We start from the raw sequence: 21325 nt of genomic DNA on the forward strand, positions 1-21325 counted from the left end.
CGCCCCCGCCGTGGCCCTGCCCCCGGGTGGGCCCCGCCCCGGGGGCCGGGGCGGGGCGAGCCAGTGACAGGAGAGGCCGGGCCGGGCTGGCACTTCTGGCACGCTGGCCGGCGGGGCGCTCCGGAGGCTCCTGTCTGTGGGCAGCGCGGCCGGTCTCCGGGCGGCCCGCGGCTGGCGGCGCTGCCTCACGTTTCACGCTCGGCTCCTCCGGCGGCCGTCGCGGCCGCGGGAGTTGGCGACGGGATGTGCTCGGCCGGGGACCTGCTCGGTGGCGGCGGCGGCGGCAGCGGCGGGGAGCGCGACGAGGACCGGGACGCGCTGGCGGAGCGGCCGGTGGCGGGGACAGAGCCGGAGCCCGGGGCGAGCCCGCGGCGACGCGGGCAGCGGCCGCTGGAGGAGCGCGAGCAGGTGAGCGGGGAGGGGTGGCGCGGCCCGGCGGGTTTGCCGAGCCCCACCCGGCGGCGGAGGGAAGTAGGCGGGCGGGCGGCGCCTGGGCTCTGCTCCGCGTGGGGCGCTGGTCGCTGCGGCGAGGAGCGGTTGGACGGCGCGCCCCGGGCCGGGCTGCGGGGTCGTGCGTGCGCGGCGGCGAGTGCCCCGGGGTCGCGTGCCTGGCGGGGTCAACACGGCCCTTCCCCTGCTGTCGGGCAGGCGGGCGCAGGCCGGCGCCCCGGGCTCTGTGGAAGTACCCTCCATAACGGTCACTTATCTAAAAGCCTTACATGTAAACACTTTTTTTTTTTTTTTTTTTTGCAACCTCCAGTCCAAACCCCTGTGCTGTGGTTTAGGGGACAGCTGCTCCCTTCCTGCCCTCCATCTTGGCAGTTCCGATCGCACACCTAGCGCCTCTAGAAGGTGTGGGTGTCTGTCTCTAGATGTGCAATCAGTGTCTGAAAGCATGTGTAGGAGCGGGTATTACAATAGATACCTTGCCTGGGACTCTCCAAGAGAGCAGGTTCCTCACATGAACGCAAATGAAATCAAAACTTCATTTTAAAAGTGAAAAAGCAAGAAAATTGCTTTCAGTTAGCACCGAAGGGAAAGAAGTATTCAGAGGACAGCGGTAGGAAAAGGAGAAGTTGGGTAATTTTTGAAACTCTCAGAATCTGTTCTCACTCAATGAAGTATGGTAATAGGCATTACGACATATCAGATGTCCTCAAGATTAGGCAAGAGATTTAATAAAAAGAAATTGGATTATATGTAGGGTAGATTTTCACCAGCAAAAACAGTAATTAAACTCTCAGAAATACCTGAAATAAGCCTACCTTCAGAATCACATTAAGGAGTAGTCACATGATTATTTGCCTTTGCTATGGCCTATACTGTTGGGACAATCGATTAATGTCGTCTCCTTTCATCATTGTCCGTCTGTCATTTTGTCACATTTCACAAACTCCAATAGCATCACTAAATGCATTAGTAGATAAAGTGTAACTTCTGGTATTTCAACATTTTATTTAGAAAACAGAAATACCATTGTGTGGCACATACAAAATATGCCTTAGCATCAGGCTCATTACCATGTGGAGGTGTAATTTGTCATCCTTTTTAAAAAATATTTTATTTATTGTAAGTTTTCATCCTTATGACAATATAAGAGATGGCATGGTGACTGAAGCAAATAATTAGTCACTAGGAGATCTTCCCTATTCCCTTCCTAGTGTACCATCCAACTGGACCATGACTCAGTAGCTAAAGGGCTTAGTTTCCTCTTGCTTTAGTTGTTCAACTGGAAAAGTGAAGAAAACAGCAAGCTACAAGGAACTCCCTTGGTGGTGGTGGTGGTGAGGGGGGTACAGTAGAATTGAGGTTCTCAAAGTAAATTTTCAAATGTTTGTAAGGGAGCATGTAAAATATTGCTTCATTTATACTTCTGTAGATTTCACATCATTAGTATCTCTGGTCTTACCAAAATTATTTGGTACAAAGACAAAGGATGAAAACAAACAGAAATAAATGATATGTATATCCTAGAAAACATATCCCCGCACACCTGCTTCTTTCAGTGCCTGTCATGGAAATTTATTTCCTTTGAAATGTTGAAACTGTTATTTTTTTTTATCAGATAATGTATTTATGTACCCTAAGCCTACATACATAGTAATGGAAAATTACACCTGAGATAAGCACTTACCCCAAATCAGCACCAAAGAAGAACTTCTTATCAAGAAACCAAAAATGAACAAAAAATTGGGACAACACAACCCTTTGGTCTAAGAAGTAAGCTTTTGAGATAAATCATTTGTTGATAATATTATCACCAAGGCTTGTTTTCTTCTTTTCTTTGCAAGTCCTGCAACTGAAATTTAAAAATTTTATGCACTCCCTTGCAATGATGGTAACTACAGATATAAAAATACCTGAGGGAGAAGTGAATGAATTCATTGACTATGAAATATAACCTAAAGAGTTGTTTCATTTAGTTTTTCCTTAGGGGATGGTATGTGTTTGTTTATTTTAAGGGCACACAGATTCCAGATTACAGAATAGAATATTTTTGAAAACTTGGTTTGTAGACTAGTTATTTAGAATTTAGAGTGAATTTTTCCACAGAAACAATGATATAAACAGGAATGAAACTAAAACTAATTAGCTGGAAATGAGGCAGAGGCCATATTCCTGGTGTCCTTTCTGCCTGGCACACTCACTTGATGTTCCACAGTCTCAGCCTTATGGATGTTGAAAGAGAACTGGTGGCATCAGTGGTAGCGGTGGCGATGGTAGCCGCCTCCACAGAGGCTCCCCTACGTCTGGATCCAAGCTGTGGTGGTGTGCTCTTGAACGCAATAGTTCCAGAAGACATCTGACTTTTGCTCCTCCAGCTGTCAGTGATTTTTTTTTTCAGCCCCTAATTTTTTGTATTAAATTCCTTCCTATTTCTGTTTGCTTCATTACCTGATAATTTGATGAAGCATGTTTCTTCCATTAGCTATTCTCCAGGCTAAAGGCTCCTCCACAGGCATCCTTTCCTTCACTGATTTTTCTTTCCATTCCTGTCAGAAAGGTTTATGCCCTTCCCTCATCTTGGGAAGTCTCTTGTATCAGCTTTGACTGTACAAAACCTACCTTTGGCTCATTGATATGATACCAGCTCAGAATGGTCTATATCTTGGTATTTATTTCAAGTAACACAGAAATAGTAATATAGGTATTTTCTTAATAACTAAGATTGTCAGCATCATTTTTTTCCCTTCTACTTGTTCTTTTTTTTTAATATTTTATTTATTTATCATGAGAGACACACACAGAGAGAGAAGTAGAGACACAGGCAGAGGGAGAAGCAGGCTCTATGCAGGGAGCCGGATGTGGGACTCGATCCCAGGACTCCAGGATCATGGCCTGAGCTGAAGGTAGACGCTCAACTGCTGAGCCACCCAGGCGTTCCCCCTTACTACTTGTTCTTAAATGCCACGCCATTTGAGAAAACTAAGGTTCTTTTGTCTCTCTAGGTAGGATGATTGACAAAGGAGGCCTAGTTAAAATCAAATATCTTAAGAAAGGAGGACTTAAAAGAATAGAACAACTCTTTTAGATGAAGGAACTGTGTCAAGTTTGAAGTACATGTCAGGCATCTAAGAGAGATAAGCAAGGGAGAATGGCAAAATGCCCAAGGGAACAAAGGGAGAGAGCATAACTATCCCACATATGTGTTGTTCATTGTGTACATGAGACATGATTCAAGTATGTTCATGCCTGTGAACATTAGGTGGCTTTATATAAAAGAGTCTGAACTACTGCGTAACTGAAAGGCCAAACATCTCTAGTTCTTTTATAATATGCCTACAATGTGAATAGCATCTGCTTAGATGTGGCAGTTCACAACCTGAATAACCTAAGATGGCCCTTCTTACCTCCTAGAGCATAGAGGTCCCATTATCCTCAGATTGACATTAGAATCATTATCTTTAGCTCTAAGGCCTTTCTTTATGATTACTGAAGTAATGTACTTTGGAAAATGTAGAAATAAAGAAAAATCTAAGGAAGAAAACAAAAGCATTTGAAATTCCAATCCAAGCAATATTTTGTTTAAAAATATCAAATATTTAAAAAAATATATCTCATACATTTGGTATTATTAGTCTCTCCCTCTCTCTCATATATTACTATACTTATATGTATATACACATATATTTTTAACCTGTTTTAGTATAATATGAAATTTGCTTTCTTGTTTTGACTACTTAGCATGTTGTGTCATTTTCCTGTATTATGAAAAATTATTTGTAAAAATTATTTTTAAGGCTGCCTAACAGTCCATTTTCCTACTAATATACATCTAAGGTGCTTCAAAATTTCTTTTTAAATAATGCTGTAATGAAAACCTTTGCATGTAAATCTTCAGAGTTCTACCTTGCAATAGATTCCTAGAAATGAAAGAACTAGGTCAATGAGTCAAATTCATTGAAGCCTCTTGGAACATTCTAAAGGATTGCATTCAAGAAAGGTCACACCAATGTACACTTCCAGCATTGGTGTATGAGTGCCATCCATGCCTGTAAGGAATGGTGTAATTTATAGATTATTAATCTTTGCCAATTTAGTAGGTCAAAATTATCTTATGTTGTAAAATATTGCTGGAGAGGTTTACTAAACCTTGCATGTGCATGTATTTATTGATCATTTGCATTTTTTAAAATCATGTTCTTTGACCTTTTTTGACACTATTATAAGATGTTAATTTCTTATTTCACATTGATTATAAATATTTTCCCTGCTTGCTCTTGACTTTATCATTTTGTTTATGATGTTTTTGATTTAGAAATGCTTTAAGTTTTTATTAGCTAAAGGAATTTATTTTGATAACTTTGTCCATGTCTATCAAACATACACACATACACGCATAATATATACACATATCTATCTATATCTTTAGAACGTTCTTTTTAATCCTACCAATATTAAATATAATACCCACCAATATTTTAAATATTAAATATTTAAATATCACTTGGGTGCTTATCCCAAGTTAAATATCCACCAATATTTTCTTGTGTGTGTGTATTCTATGTTTTATTATTTTTTAAAAAACTCTGTATATTTAGTCTCTTTAGAATAACTAAGTATTGTGTGAGGTATGGAGCTAATCTGTTTTTTTTCCCCAATCATTGAATAATCCATTTTTTCCCTAGTTTTACAATCCTTTATAGTAATTACAAATACTAAAATCTATATTAAGCTTTTATGTTTTTGTTGGTTTTGTGAAAGGGATGTTCTTCCCCACAAATCATCCTTTTGCTGCTGGTTTCTAGCTACTGGTTTTTATATATTTAGTTTTTAACTAGTTATCTTTCTGAATTCTTTTGTTAATTCTTATGTTAATAAATACCAGTATCTTTTAGACTTGATTCTTTTGCATCTTCTAGATACATAATCATCCAGTCTATAGGTAAGATTGATTTTGCTTCCTTTCAAGTGGTAATGCTTCATTTTTATTTCTGGCCTTTGTGAAACCTAGAACTTTCAGATCAATGCTAATTCATAGATATGTAGGTGAATAAATGAAGAAAACTTTATAAAGGTACTTGCCAGTGGCACTTGGGTGGCTCAGCCAGTCGAGTGTCTTGACTCTTGGTTTCAGCTCAGGCCTTGATCTTAGAGTCCCCCCTGGCTCCACGCTCAGCCGGGAATCTACTGGAGAAATTCTTTCTCTTTCCCTCTCCCTCTGCTCCTCCCTGTCACGCATATGCTTGTATGCTCTCTCTTTAAATAAATTAATTAAAAATAAATAAAATAAAAGCACTTTCCAGAGTATGTTCCATAGAAATCTCACTTACTAACTATAACTTTGGGCAAGTAAATTAACCTCTCCAGACTTCAGTTTCTTTTCTGTATAAAGGGAATAATAATTGTATCAACCTTATACGATTGTTGGGAGGATTATATAAGTTAATAAGTGCTTACAGCAATCCCTAGCACTTAATAATCATATATATGATTGCTTTGGGGCATAATTTTCAAACAGAATCCACACTAAAAAGAAATCTAAGAAATGTGGTTTTCAAGTTTTCTAGCCTCTACATTTAGGTCACTGTAAAGGGAAGGGGTTCTGTAGTTCTAATGTGCATTAAAATCATCTCTTGTTAAATGCAAATTGTGATTTCCTTGGTTGGAATGAGGCCTAAGATTTTGCATCTCTGTTAAGCACCCAAGTGATACTGATGCTATGTCCACATTCTGCACTTTTGAGTGGCAAGAGAATACAGGAGTCAGTCCGTAGTATTCACCATATTTGCCCTTCAACATAGTAGATATATATATAAGGAAGTCATTTAACTATTCCCTAGAAGGGTACATTTGAGCTCTTGGTGAGGTATAAGAAATCAACAGTTGTTCCTCAAGCCAGTGATTTGTTCTAGATCCTACAACTAACTAGTTCTGGAGAAGACCAGAACCCAGGTCTCCAAATTCTAAAGCTAGTGTGTTTGCATATATGCAGAGAGGACTCCAGCATAATGGGAGAACAATCTCTACAAAGCTCCTGCTCTCCCTTAGACTGCGTAGTTCAAAACTAGATTATCTGGTTATATCTACTTCTTTTCACACTTTTATTTTTTTACATGTGTATTATTTCTCTTATAGAGGAATTTGGTCTTAAGCAATTGTGGGAACTGTTTAAGCAGTCAGTAAGTCTGATATTGGAGCTTGAGGTCCACTGGGCAGGCAGTTAGGAAGGAAAGATGAATGTAGATAATGGAGAGAATCAGGAGCAGCTTGGAACCCATAAGCATGCGCTGAAACTCCATGAGAACTAACTGGAACTTTGATTTTCACTGCTTCCCCTCTTGCCAGTGTGGATGACCTGCAGCAGCCAGGGCCTTTTCTCAAATAGCTAAACACACACATCTGGATGAGGAGTTGGAGAAGCTTGAGGAGAACCCTGGGAAAGGGAAAGCAACTGCGGGCCCAGATGCTGCTGCTTTGTGCTGACCAGGTGAGGCAGCTGATCAGCAACAACACATGAGCTGCAGACTGATGGCTGCCTCCGTTCTACCCTCCAATCTTCCAAGAACCCCATAGCCCACCCTAACTTTGTGTTGTGCAAGAGTCCCTCAGTCATGAAGATTTAAAGACAGGCTCCACTACCATATCTTGCCGAATGGTATGTCCTAGATAGTGTTTCAGTCAATCAGGTGGGTGTGATGCTGGGGAAAAGGAGGTCCCAAGGTCTGGATTAAAGAAACTGGATGATGTTTTCCTAAGATTGCTAGGGACATAAGTCCAAAATCGTCATCGAAAAAAGCCAAGAGCATAACCGTGCCTCTTGTTAAAATGCAGTTTCTGATTCAGTAGATCTGGGGTGAGGCTGAGTTTTTTTGTTTTTTTTTTCACATCTAAGGATTTCTTTATCGTTGATGATCATTACAGTATTTCACATTCAAAACAAAGCTTCTCATAAGGACCTCACAGATCGGTCTACATGTAAAATATGATTTATACAAACAAAACCCACAAAGAAAAAAAAAACTGGCTGGCTGTCCCAGGTTGGTGCAGAGATAGGACAGGGGCTGCAGGCTGCACTCAGGGGCCAGGTCTTCCGAGGAGAAGCGCCAGGAGAGCCCAGGTAGTGACCACACCGCAGACCTGTAACAAGCAGTTGATGTTCGGGGAGTGTCTCCAGTATCGGTACAGGGAGACCTGCAGGGTGGGGTGGCCCCTGTACTCCTTCAGGATGCTCCGAGCATCCTTAAACTTATTGGTCAAGAGCAGGAACTGGCTCCGTGAGAGGCACCGCACATCAAACTTGCAGGCCTCTCCCCCATCTCAATCTGTTTTTCTTACTTTTTTCTGAGAAAGCCTATATATTGATGAGTACACACTTGCACACACACACCCACATGCATCTTGCTGTTAGAGAATTGTTTGCTTTCCTAAATCTGCTTGACCATTCATTCATATACAAAAGCCTAAATATGAACACACACACACACACACACACACACACACACACACACACACACGGGTTTCTTTACTATTAAAGAATTCTGTTTGCTTTTCTAATCTGTTTAACTGTTCCTTCATGAAGACTGTGAGGCCACGACTTGGGGAAGGAGGTGATAGTGCATTGGCCAGCAAAATACCAGTGACCAGGGTTGAGTGGGGACTACATTTACATTTAGAAAACTGAGATGGCAAAGACAATTACAATTTTAGGATGGGTCCCTAGGAAAATGACGAGTCTAGGCATTTGTGCTTCCTTTATACTAAAGTTGGAAAAGTAAAAAAAAAAAAAAAAAAAAAAAGAGGCTGCTCTCTTTCATACTTTTCAAGTTTTCAAGCAATAACTGTAACAAGTATTATGAGCTTAGTGAATTCAGCTTTAACTTAACCTCATCTTGTTCCCAAGGGCGTCCAGTCTTTAGAGTAACTCAGGGAATATTTTTGCATATGGTAGGCATCTTTTATTTGTTTTTATCATTATACAGAGTGGAACCTCTAAATCAGTGGTTCTTAACTGGGGCAATTTTGCTCACAAGAGACACTGGCAATGTCTAGACATATTTTTCATTGTTAAGACTAGGGGGATACCACTGGCATCTAATAGAAAGAGTCCAGGGGTATGGCCAAACATCCTCTACTACACAGAACAGTCCCTTACAACAAAACATTATCTGGCCCAGATGTCAATAGTGCCAAATTTGAGAAACCCATCTCAAGATGTATTAGGTTACAGTGGTTTGAGTTGTTGAAAATAATTACTCTGCTAATAGATATTTCAATGGTTAATAAAAATTATTTATTTATTTTCTGAAATCTACATGCCAAACATGTAGTCCCTCAACTGATCATTTCTCTCCTCTCTTCTTCCAACAACTTCTTTTAAACAACTTTCTATATTTTGCTTTCTCTCTCACATCCTTTTCCATCCCTCCTTCCTACTATTCATCTCCTTTCTCTCTCTTCCCATTGAATGTCTCATTCTCCCACAGTTTTTTATTCTTCCCTAACCATCTCAGCTACTTTCTCTTTTTCTCCATACATCTCCTGTCTCCTACCTTCTCTCCTCTGCAGAAGCTAATCATTATGGAACAATGAAAAGGGTTTTGGAGTATAACAGTTCTAAGTTTAAATTCTGGCTTTACTATTTCACCAGCCTTGTCATTCTAATCACTTAATCCTTCAGAGATCCTATTTCCTCATTGTAATGAGTATATTGCGACCTACTTCTTAAAATTCATATAAGAATTCAGTGACATTTTGTGTACAAAATACCTAGCATAGTAGACCTTCAATGAATATTAGCTCCTTATTATATCCTCACTTTTCCTCTCCTTTTTTCCTCTGGTTCCCTTCTTATCCCTCTCAACTAACCACATCATAAAACTTAGTATATATAATGTTCAGATTTATAGAATAAGTATTACTTATGTATTGAATAAACTATTAAGATTTGCTAATCTAAAAATGAAATAAATTAGCTATTTAATATTTATCTTTAAAAAATTAACTTGCCAACCTAAATTATGATAGTGGGTATCTTCAGTTGATTTTTTTTTCTATTGTGAGTCATTGATTCTTCCTAGGAAAAAGAATATCCACCTTCCTCTGTACAAATTATTCTCAATTTCCTATTCAACAGAAGTGATAAAGCAAAGTTAAAGGAAAAAAATAAAAGTACCATGACATTAGCTTGTCCAAAGAGGCCTAAGTATATGTAAAGAAACTCTTTATCTTTATTCCCACCTTCTTCAAGCCTTAGGACACTATCTTCATTTTTTGCCTTCTTCTCTAGAGTTGCAATCTTATCTTGCTGTAGCAGCCTTCAAAAAACTTTGGAGTCCCTACTAGTCATGTTTTGGTTCGTTAAGTATGCTGTGTGTTTGTGTGACATGAGTGTGTATATGTGTGTGTGTTTAAGGGAAATGATAGGACAAGCAAAGAGTAGTTTCATTTCAGCAGAGAAACTGAATTTCTAGTTAACTTGATGCAAAAGATGTTTTATGTCTTCTGTTTCCCCATACGCAGTGTTTTGTTTTTGTTTTTGTTTTTCCCATTTAACCTCATTGGCAGCTATCTTGGCAAAGGAGGAGGAAATGATTGGCTTTATTTGTTGTTGCTGTTTTCTTTTTTTTTTTTTTTAATTTTTTTTTTTTTTATTTATGATAGTCAGAGAGAGAGAGAGAGAGAGAGGCAGAGGGAGAAGCAGGCTCCATGCACCAGGAGCCCGACGTGGGATTTGATCCCGGGTCTCCAGGATCGCGCCCTGGGCCAAAGGCAGGTGCCAAACCACTGCGCCACCCAGGGATCCCTTGTTGCTATTTTCTTACAGCATCAACTATAGCTTATCAGTGTTCTGATCAAAGAGAAAGCAGAGTGCAAATGTTTTGAACTTTATGGAAAATGTAGGATAAATCATTAATACTTAATATCTAAACACAGTGTTAAGAAAATTAAATTTTGGGAGATCTGGGTGGCTCAGGGAATGAGCGTCTGTCTTTGGCTCAGGGCGTGATCCTGGGATCAGGGATCAAGTCCCGCATCAGGCTCCTTGCGAGGAGCCTGCTTCTCCCTCTGCCTGTGTCTCTGCCTCTCTCTGTGTGTCTCTCATGAATGAATAAATAAAAAAATTTTAAAAATTAAATTTCTATTTGTGGTTTTTACTATTCTCTTTGATATTATGTTTTTAACATCTCTGAGATTTTTAAATTCTTTTTTCAGTTCATCTGAAAAAAATTGATTTTTTAATCTTCTGGATCAAAATTTCACTTGAACTTACACAGACCATCTACAGAGGCAGGGAACTTATATTTGATTTCCCATGACCAGCAAATTTCATCAATCTGATTGAATTCAGAATTCCTTATTCATGGTGCTCAGAAGTAATAACATATAATAGAAATATTATTATTTCTCCCCAAGTTGAGAGTTAAAAAGGAAAGTCAGGGTGCCTGGGTGGCTCAGTCGTTTAAGCATCGGACTCTTGGTCATGATCTCATGGGTTGTGGCATCAGGCCCCTTGTCAGCCTCCGTGCTCAGTGAGGAGTCTGCTTGAGGGAGAGAATCCTCCCTCTGCCCCTCGCCATTGCTCATGCATGTACATGTGCACTCCCTCTCAAATAAATAAATCTTAAAAAGGGGGGGGAATCATTTTTAAGGACACATATTTGACTTTGACTATTTTCAGTAGACAAGCTGTTCCATCTTGTGGTAACATGTAGTGTACCGCCCTGCACATACGAGGTATTTAATGTCACCAGATACTTCATATCTTAAAAAATATGTAGATTTTAGGAAAAGTACAAAATGTAGAAATTTTTAACCTGTAGTTTGAATTAATCATATTCTTCACTTTATGGCCTAATTATAATTAGTTCATGCATAGCCCTTTTCTTCTTATTTAATTATATTTTTTATTATGTAACAATTCTCCTCCTCTATAATAGGTAGCTTTTTTTAAAGTAATCTCTACCCCCAACGAGGGGCTCGAACTCACAATCCTGAGATGAAGAGTAACATGCGCTACTGACTGAGTCAGTAGGCACCCCATAGACAACTTTTTAAATATGTTTAATAGCTTTGGCTGAAATTGTGTGTTATTTTTTTGAATACTTGATGGTTTCATTTGGGTATGTTTGCAATTGTGATTTAACAACTTGGATCCTAACTCTTAACTATAGAGAACAAACTGCTGGCCACCAGAGGGGTGGTGGGTAGGAGATGGGTAAAATAGGTGATGGGGATTAAAGAGTACATTTATCATGATGAGCAGTGAGTAATGTATAGAACTGTCATATCACTATACTGTACACCTGAACTAATATAATACTGTATGTTAACTACACTGGAATTAAAAATTTAAAACTTAGTAAAATAAAATAAAATATTGGATCCTATTGGTTGAAATGGAAATGAATACAAATTTTAGTATTTTTCAGTTTATAGTAATTTAACAGACTAATTCAAGAACTAGTCAATAGTACACTTGAAACTAATGTGTGTGTCAATTATGCTTCAATAATTTTTTAAAAACAACCTACAGTACTGTATATTAAAAAGGGTGACTCAAACTATATTTAAATTATACCTTAATAAACCAAACTAACTTAAAACAAACAAAAAAGAACTAGCTGATATTCTCATTGATTTTCTTCTCAAAAAGTTTTTTTTTCCTTTACTGGTTCCATGTAATTTAGTGGGAGTTAAGTGGAAATTAATAATAAGTGCTATAACTTTAGCATTTAGTTAGAAATGGCAAACAAGGAGCACTTGGGTGGCTCAGTCAGTAGAGCATCTGACTCTTGATTTAAGTTCAGGTCATGATACCAGAGTCGTGAGACTGAGCCCCACATTGTGCTCTGCATTCAGTGGGGAGTCTGCTTCTCTTCTCTCTCTTCCTCTCCCTCTGCCACTTCCCCCCACCTGTTAAATAAATAAATAAACCTTTAAAAAGAAAGAGAAATGGCAAACAAGTATAAACCTAATAATAAACATGTTATAAAGTATAATATATAATGCTGCAGTTAGGTGAAGCTTTAGATAGTAAATATGTTTAACATAGTATTTTTGTACACTTTGTATGAAATGAAAATGCAATTATATTTAATATCCAATGAGCAGGAAAACATGTCCAGCCTCACTCAAAATAAGAGAAATGCAAACTAAAACTATTAGGAATTATTTTTCATCTAATAAATTGTTAAAGATTAAAAAGATAAGTGGTGTGGGTTTAGAGAAATTATATGACCTAAAGAATACACTACAATTAAATATAAACTGGTTCAGTGTTTCTGGAGGGAAATCTGGTGTCAGATATCATGATATATACTATTATTACTCCCACTTTAAAGATGTAAAAACTGTAGCACAGGGGGGTTAAGTAATTAATTAAAAGTGTCACAGCTAGTAAATTGTGCAGTTGAGATTCAAACCCATGCTTAAAGCCTAAGTTCTTAACTATCAAGCCAGTGTTGGGCCATGAAATTTAATGGATTGTGAACAGGATAGTATAGTCAAAAAGTGTTAGAATCTATCATACATGGTATGAGTATCATCTTGTAGAATTTTAGTTTATATGTACTGGTATGTGCTGGGTTAAGGCATAAAACATATTTCTGATATGGATCATAGTCAAGGGATCCCTGGGTGGCGCAGCGTTTTGGCGCCTGCCTTTGGCCCAGGGCTCGATCCTGGAGACCCGGGATCGAATCCCACATTGGGCTCCCGGTGCATGGAGCCTGCTTCTCTCTCTGCCTGTGTCTCTGCCTCTCTCTCTCTCTCTCTCTGCGTGCCTATCATAAATAAAAAAGTAAATGGATCATAGTCAAGATCAAGATCATAGCCAGCTCCATTCTGTCTCAGGGCTTTTGGCTGGCCTCTTTTCCCCAGAACTTCCCTGACAGATCCATCATCAACCTGTTACTTCTCTGAGATCCCAGCTTGGTTTACAGTGCAGAAAGAACCTCCAACCCACTCACCTTTGTCTATTCCACTACTATATCTTCCTCATAGCTCTTGTAACTATTTGAAATTATCTTAAAATTTGTTTGTTAAATTGTTTATTCTCTGCCATCCTCCACTCCCCACTCACAGGCTCACAGAAGAACATGAGAGCAGAGATCACATTATGTGGCAAATGCTTCAATTATTGTGGCATCTCTGAGGTGTAGTACAGAGTATGTAAAAACTTCTATCCAAAACAACACTACTGGTAAAAACCCAATTGATGTTTTGGCTGAAGTAATGTGGCTCCCCAGGGGCAATTATGACAAAAATTAGTTTTGAAAGAGAAAGGACTTTGTGTGTAACAGGAACATACTCCGTTGTCAGAATCAACAGGAAAGAAGCCAGTAGTGTTGTGCATTGAGCTAAGGATCCTGGTAAGATACTTGTAAGAATTTAGGCAAGGATTGTGTTCCTTGATATGCCATATTTTATAATTTTTTTAATGGTGGATTTTTTTAAATTTATTCATGAGAGACACAGAGAGAGGCAGAGACGTAGGCAGAGAGAGAAGCAGGCTCCCTCTGGGGAGCCCAATGCAGGACTTGATCCCAAGACCCAGGGGTCATGCCCTGAGCCAAAGGCAGACACTCAACCACTGAGCCACCCAGGGGTCCGATATGCTATATTTTAAAACTACCACATTATTGAGGAGGTGAAAGGCTAATGAACATAGGATCTTGGAATATTAACTGGTATTAAGTTATGTAAATGGTCTAAATTTGCAGTTTTATTTTTAATTTTTCTTGAGTTCAACATAGAAGATAGTAGAAAAAACCCAGAGACAACATAAAATTTTAAATTCAGATCATTTTAATAAAGGTATTGTTAAAGGATGATTTTCTTCTTTTTTTTTAAGATTTATTTATTTATGATAGACATAGAGAGAGAGAGGCAGAGACACAGGAGGAGGGAGAAGCCGGCTCCATGCCGGGAGCCCGATGTGGGACTGGATCCCAGGACTCCAGGATCGCACCCTGGGCCAAAGGTGGCGCTAAACCGCTGAGCCACCCAGGGATCCCCTAAAAGATGATTTTCAAAAAAGCTTAGTGGTCATTAAATAGAAAATGATCACATGTTAAGGATTTTACTTAACTCATCACTAATGAGGGAACCAAGCAAATGTTACAACTGGTTCACAGGTAAAATTTTTAAAAAAACAAAAACAAAAATGTATATGGGAAAAGATATGTTGAAATAAACTTACAAATGGATTAGAAGCTGGCTTTTTCCCATAGGCAGGAGAGGGAAAACAATTGAACTCCACTGGAACAAAATTTATTTGTGTGTCTATGGATAAGGATTATTTTTCATTGCTATTGGTTATCTGTAATTATAGATATAAAATACCTCAAAAGCTATGAAGGCTAAACAATATTCTAAACAATGCAGAGTTTTCATATTTTTTTTACTTATTCTTAGTTGTACTAATAAAGAAACATCTCTAAAATTTGCTACATGGACAGATTAATTTTGGGATAGTAAGAATACTTGATCTCTCCTCTTACACTGTCTCATGCTGCTAGAAAATATTAATTCTATTCTAATCTTTTCCCATGGTAATACTGTTTATAAACATCCAGTGTGCATATGAAAAAACATGTTTTATATATATATGTGAAAAGCAAGAATTGATTTAAACTTGAAGTTCTTTCTGTTGCGTTATATAGCTAAACTTCACCTGATGCTAACATAACTACTGAAAAATTTTGATGAGAACAAGACTGCTGCTTCATATCTATGTCGAGTTTTTATTTAGCACATAAATCCCAACTGCTTGTTCGTTTCATCATAGCATGTTTTGAATGGTTATTGGCTTCAAAGCCAACTTTGTCAACTCAAGAGTTTCACAGGAGTATAGAACTACGTTAGTTTAAGCTTTTAAATTTACAAAAGGGTAAGAACAAAATGATTTCTTCATAGAGAGTTAACCACTTAATATGACCATCTTTGGTATCAATAAAGTTATGCAGTATAAAACACTGGAGAATAAATATATGAAGAGGAAATTAGATCCCAAACTTCTCCATTATTCAATATGTATGCATATTTAACAGAAATGTAATTAAAAGGATATAACAATTCTGCCACTTCTGAATAATAATATTTTACCTTTGGAGTTTTAAATGATTAACTATTTAGAAATCTGTCTTTCACACTTTATACTTAGCTACTGTTTTAAGACTTCAGTTGCTTTCACAATCTGTCCATATACTGAAGATATTGTCTTTCTCCATTTGTATCATAGTAAACATCAGATGCTTTAATAACTGATTATAGTTATTGTATTATAGGTAGTTTTCTATATTGTTTTTTCCTTATTTTTCTGTTTAGCATATGTTTTCTCCATAGCTTTTTTTTTCATTCATTCAAAAAATTTACTGAGCATCTGCTATTTTCCAGGCACTGTTCTAGGTACCCAGGATACAAAGAAACAAACAGAAACAAGCCCAAATTGCTCTCCTCATTAAACTTGCATTGTCGGGCAGCCCCTGTGGCACAGCGGTTTAGTGCCGCCTGCATCCCGGGGTGTGATCCGGGAGACCCGGGATCAAGTCCCACGTCGGGCTCCCTGCGTGGAGCCTGCTTCTCTCTCTGCCTGTGTCTCTGACTCTCTTTCGCTCTCTCTGAATAAGTAAATAAATAAATCTTTAAAAAAAAAAAACTTGCATTGTAGTAGGGGGAAAGACAATGAATAAATGAGCAAGTAACAGGGTTATAAGTGCTATGGAAAAAAATAAAAGGAGGGAAGGTGGTAGGGAGTGTGGTTATGGGGTAGGGTTGCTGTTTTAAATAAGGTGATCATGGAAGGCCTCACTGAGGTGATATTTGAGCAGAGAACTAAAGGAAGTGAGAATTACTTGGCTGTGCCCCTTCTTTTGCTTTGACTTCTTAGGAGGGTAGAACCAAATTTGAAGTTTGGTTTTAGTAATTGTGGTAAGTTATCTTTCCCCAATCTAGATTCTCAATTATTTCCCACCCATCCTACTTTCCAGTTCTCTGTTTTTTATTATTTTATTTGTTCCTACTGTAAGTAAATTCAAATCCTTTGTGGAAAGAAGAGGAAAAAGTAAATTAATTATGGACTTATAAACTTCGTCTCTTAAAAAATATATTTCTTAAGGAGTATCATATATATAATCACACCTTATAATGAATTTAAGTATTTCCTTTTTTTTTTTTTTATGTCTGCTTCAATTCTTTTACATGAAGGTTTGCATCACAGTTTATTGGAAAGAGCTCAGCTTTATAGTCAGAAGCCTCCTGCCTCAAATCCTGACTAGTTGTCTAATTCTGGGGAAGTCACTTGGCTTCTGAAGTCTAACAACACTCACCTAATGGCGTATTGGGAGGACCAAACACTTGGAATGTGTGTGTTTAATAAGTTTATTGAACAGATGACTAATAAGCAAATAAAAATGGGGGAGGGATTCCATTTAAAAATGGAGGAAAGGGCAGCCCTGGTGGCTCAGCAGTTTAACGCTGCCTTCAGCCCAGGGCCTGATCCTGGAGTCCTGGGATCGAGACCCATGTCAGGCTCCCTGCATGAAGCCTCCTTCTCCCTCTGCCTCTCTCTCTCTGCCTCTCTCTCTGCCTCTCTCTCTCTCTGTGTGTCTCTCATGAATAAATAAATAAAATCTTTTTTTAAAAATGGGGGAAAAATAAAAATTAAACTACAGGGTTTTTTGTTTTATTTTATTTTTTTACTGAAGAGCTTAAAAATATTTTGCTAATACTTTTCTCTTGGCCAGGGTGTGATTTTAAAAGTGAGAGTCTTCAGCATATAAACCATATAACCAGTAATAAAATCATTAGAGTACATGGAATCTTCAACAGGAAAGACTATAGAGCAAGAAGAGAAGATGGCCTACAGATAAGTCTCTGAAGAGTTCTAACATAAACTCAAAGGAAAATGAGCCAACAAAAGTAGACCAAAAAGGACAAAGGAGGTAAAGACATCTAGAATGACTAACAGGCTTCTTGCTTGTACTTCTGGGTTGTTCCATTCTCTGAGATAGGAGACCCTGAAGGAAGACCAATTTTAGGGAAATGATTATGAATCTGGTACAGAGCATGTTGAGTTCGAGATTCCTATAAGAGACATCTACATGGAAATGTTGAATACAGAGTTGAGCATAAAAGTCTAGAAATCTGAAGAGTTGCCTGAGCTGAAGAGTAATGCTCAGAAAAATAAAAGGAAACTATGAATCTTTTATAAAAGTGAAGGTCATTTTAATTAGTAAGGGAGAGTGCAGTGGTATTTTAATATGGTAAGTTGAGTACATATCCTTCCTTAAATATTAAACAGCTTAATGGGAGGGAATATAGATAATTTAATTTGTGTACTCCACAGCACTTACCTTGCTCATGGTAGGCATTCAATTATTATTTATTGAGTTAAACTAATTTGACTAAAGGGGTTATTTTACAAGCCAGGCTGTTCTGTGAGTCAAGGATTGTGAATTATTGGAGTTGGAGTTAAGTAATCAAAGGTTAGAGGTACTCAAGGAGGACGTGACACACACCAAGAACCAGAGTGTGGTTTCCTGAAAGTAAGTAGCTGTCGGTCTGGCAAATCAGTCAGGTCTGTGCAGGTTTGCCACAAGTAGGGCATAACACATCTTGCATAAAATGCAGGTGCAAAACATGCTGAGAGGAGAGGATCATGACTTTAGAATGTAACTACAGACTTTATTATAGTGGCCAGAAAACTTGTAGTCATTTTCACTCTATCACCATTTACCTAAAATTAAAACAGCTATTATATATACTTCATTATAAAATAAGGTAGCTTTATGTAGATACACTGTTTTCAAACTATTTCTTCCAGGAGAAATGTAATAACCCAAATACTTTTCCTTATTTATAACACCAGATTCCTACAGATTCTTTAGTGCCATAAACAATGAAGAGCAAACTTTCCCCCCACTTCATCTAGATGGTTGATTAATAATTTAATAGGCATTTCCTTTTAAAAGAATTGCTCCACGATGGATAAATCAGAACTGCAAAGAAAAATATCATCCAAATCATTGGATTTGACAAAAAGTGCAGTGTAAAAACAAGAAGCTATTATTGTACAACACAATAAACAAGTTCCAAGCATTGTTTTATGAGTGGCATTTTCATAGCTTTTTGAAAAATTGTCATATTCATTCGTACTGTTAACTTTGCTATGAGACTGAGACAAAAATCTCATTATAGACCTTAGTAAGAAATTAATGATAAAGAGATAACTTTAAAGGCAACTTAATTCCAACAAGAATGGTTCATATATTTGCACAGTTCTGTTAGACATAACAATCATGTTTACCTTTAACTCTTCAAATGTAATATGGAGAAGATATTTATTTATTTATTTATTTATTTATTTATTTATTTATTTATTTTTGGAGAAGATATTTAATAACATAAGTAGAATTTTCAAATTTTCATAAAGCTATACTTTTGTGGCCTAGATACAAACTTAACAACTCCTGTCCTAAAATCTGATTTTTTTCCTAATGTTTAAGTTACTCAAATTCCAGTTACTTAACATATAGTGTAGTATTAGTTTTAAAAGTAGTGTTTAGTGATGCATCACTTCTATATAACACCCAGTGCTCATCACAACAATTGCCCTCCTTTATACACATCACTCACCTACTTCCCCTCCAGCAACCCTCAGTTTGTTCTCTGAGGCTAAGAGTGGAGCGCCTAGGTGGCTCAGTCAGTTAAGTTTTTGTTTTGTTTTGTTTTTTTCAGTTAAGCTTTTGACTCTTCATTTCAGCTCATGTCATGATCTGGGATTGTGGGATTGCTTCACATTGGCCTTTGTGCTCAGCACCAAGTTGGCTTGAGATTCTCCCTCTCCCTCTCCCCCCTCCCCACCCCCATGTGCAAGCACTCCGTCTCTCTCTCTCAAATAAATAAGTAAACACAAATAATAAGAAAAAAAGTCTCTTACGGTTTGCCTCCCTCTTTTTTTCTTTCCCCCGTGTTCATGTTTTATTTTTTAAATTCCACATATGAATGAAATTATATGGTATTTGCCCTTCCCTGACTGACTTATTTCACTTAGCGTAATACCCTCTAGCTCCATCCACATTGTAGCAATGGCAAAATTTCATTCTTTTAGAATCTGATTTAAAAGAGGTATTTATGAAGTCATAATGTTGATGATTCTTTTAGTGGATTCCAGCAACCAGAACAACAGCCTTCAGTAATAGATCTTTTAAGAACAGTACTTTTAAGAATCCATCTTCATCTAGATGGTGCTTTAGATTCTGACTAGTGCTTCTAATTTTGTAACATCCTTGCCTTTCTTGGTTTTGTTTTTTAAAGGAAGTATGACTTGCCTAATCTACAAGTGTTATAATTCCAATCAGGATCTCTATTTTGTTTCTTTTGTTTTAGGAATAAGAAGGTGTTCTGTTACAGTATAAAATCCATTTTTGTACTTAGATGTATGAGTGAGAGCAATTGGAATTATGAATATAGATTAACCTGAAAAAGAAATAATGATACCTCTTAGGAAGGAGAAGATAAAAGAGTAGGAAAGGTTTGGAACGATAAATAGGAAGAATTGGATTAACAGCAAGAAGCAGCTGAAAGGACTTGAGAGTATGGAAAGAGTAACAGGAACCCTGAACCAACAGTGTTTTATAACGAGGCATCTGAGCACAATTTTTACCTTAACAGACTAGAAAAAGGAGCAGTTGGAGGCTACTAAAAGGGAGTGGGAGAGAACATGGGACTATGAATTTATAGTTGAAATGGTAAGCAGTTCTAAATTGCAAGGAGAAAATAAAACCCAAAAAGGATTAATCTGTAACTGACCCAGAAGGTTTTGCTTGTTTGTTTTTGTAATTTATAATTACTAATTTCTTATTTGTTTTCATGTATTTGTTTATCTCTATATGATAACTGTGTCTTGTTGGTGTTTCGGGAATGTGAGATTCCTGCCCTTTTGAAAGAAAGTAACAAGATCTTTTTCAAAAAAATGTCTTTCTTTTGAGAGGCTGAGTGGGATACTGGTGGAGTGGATTGAACGAAAAAGAATTCCAGGGTTTGGAAGTGAGGGAAACTCCTCAGTCTAAAAATGCCTCTGAAACAGACTCCCAGCTTGGTCCTATCATTTTTCCTCCTTCACTTTTGTCTCTCCATAGTTCATTTGAAATTATGTTATTTATAAAGGCAGTCTTCCTGTGATAATTGGAGCACATTCTACTATGTTAGTACTATTTTTCATACTACTAAGGCAAGACAATTGCAGGAGGGAATAAAAGGGGATTATTTTCTGTCCAAATAAGATACATTTTTCTTTTTTAACTTAATATAGTTAGAAAAATGAAACCCCAAAAATCTGCCCATTAAGTATTCTATGTGCTTAGTTTTTATGTTAGTTTATGTTGCTTTTCTTTTATTGGAGGTAGGGGGCAGTGGTGGGATTAAGAATTGGAGATTGGGGGGATCCCTGGGTGGCTCAACGGTTTGGCGCCTGCCTTTTCTCCAGGGCGTGATCCTGGAGTCCCGTGATCGAGTCCCGCGTCAGGCTCCTGGCATGGAGCCTGCTTCTCCCTCTGCCTCTGTCTCTGCCTCTCTCTCTCTCTCTCTCTATCATGAATGAATAAATAAAATATTAAAAAAAAGAATTGGAGATTGGTTTGACATTTATTTTTTTTTTAAAGACAGATTTTAAATCATAGTCAAATAGTATTACACTTGAGACCAGGGGTTCTACTGTAGAGTAAAGCAAAGGTAAACACCACAAAACCATTTTTAATAATTTAACGTTAATTTTTGCTGAACATGAGTGAATCCAGACAAGTTTAACTGTTTGAACTGCTGATAAAAATTAATATATTAAAACAAATAGAATGTGAATAATTACAAGATTGATTTTATA

At 37.7% G+C, this 21325-nt stretch overlaps 1 protein-coding gene and 1 long non-coding RNA gene across 3 annotated transcripts in view; one reads left to right on the top strand and one right to left on the bottom strand.

The window, feature by feature from the left end:
- Positions 1-21325, bottom strand: part of LOC121493154 — a 399396-nt gene that overhangs the window by 305805 nt on the left and 72266 nt on the right. The gene's annotated exons all lie outside the window — the stretch shown is intronic.
- FAM241A (family with sequence similarity 241 member A) overlaps positions 62-21325 on the top strand; it is a 45277-nt gene continuing 24013 nt past the window's right edge. Inside the window, exon 1 of the mRNA XM_041758844.1 lies at positions 62-408. Coding sequence (XP_041614778.1) covers positions 244-408 — 165 coding nt within the window. The 5' untranslated portion in view covers positions 62-243. The remainder of the gene's footprint in view (positions 409-21325) is intronic.

Source organism: Vulpes lagopus, chromosome 6 (assembly GCF_018345385.1).
Source record: "Vulpes lagopus strain Blue_001 chromosome 6, ASM1834538v1, whole genome shotgun sequence".
In the NCBI taxonomy this organism is placed as follows: domain Eukaryota; kingdom Metazoa; phylum Chordata; class Mammalia; order Carnivora; family Canidae; genus Vulpes; species Vulpes lagopus.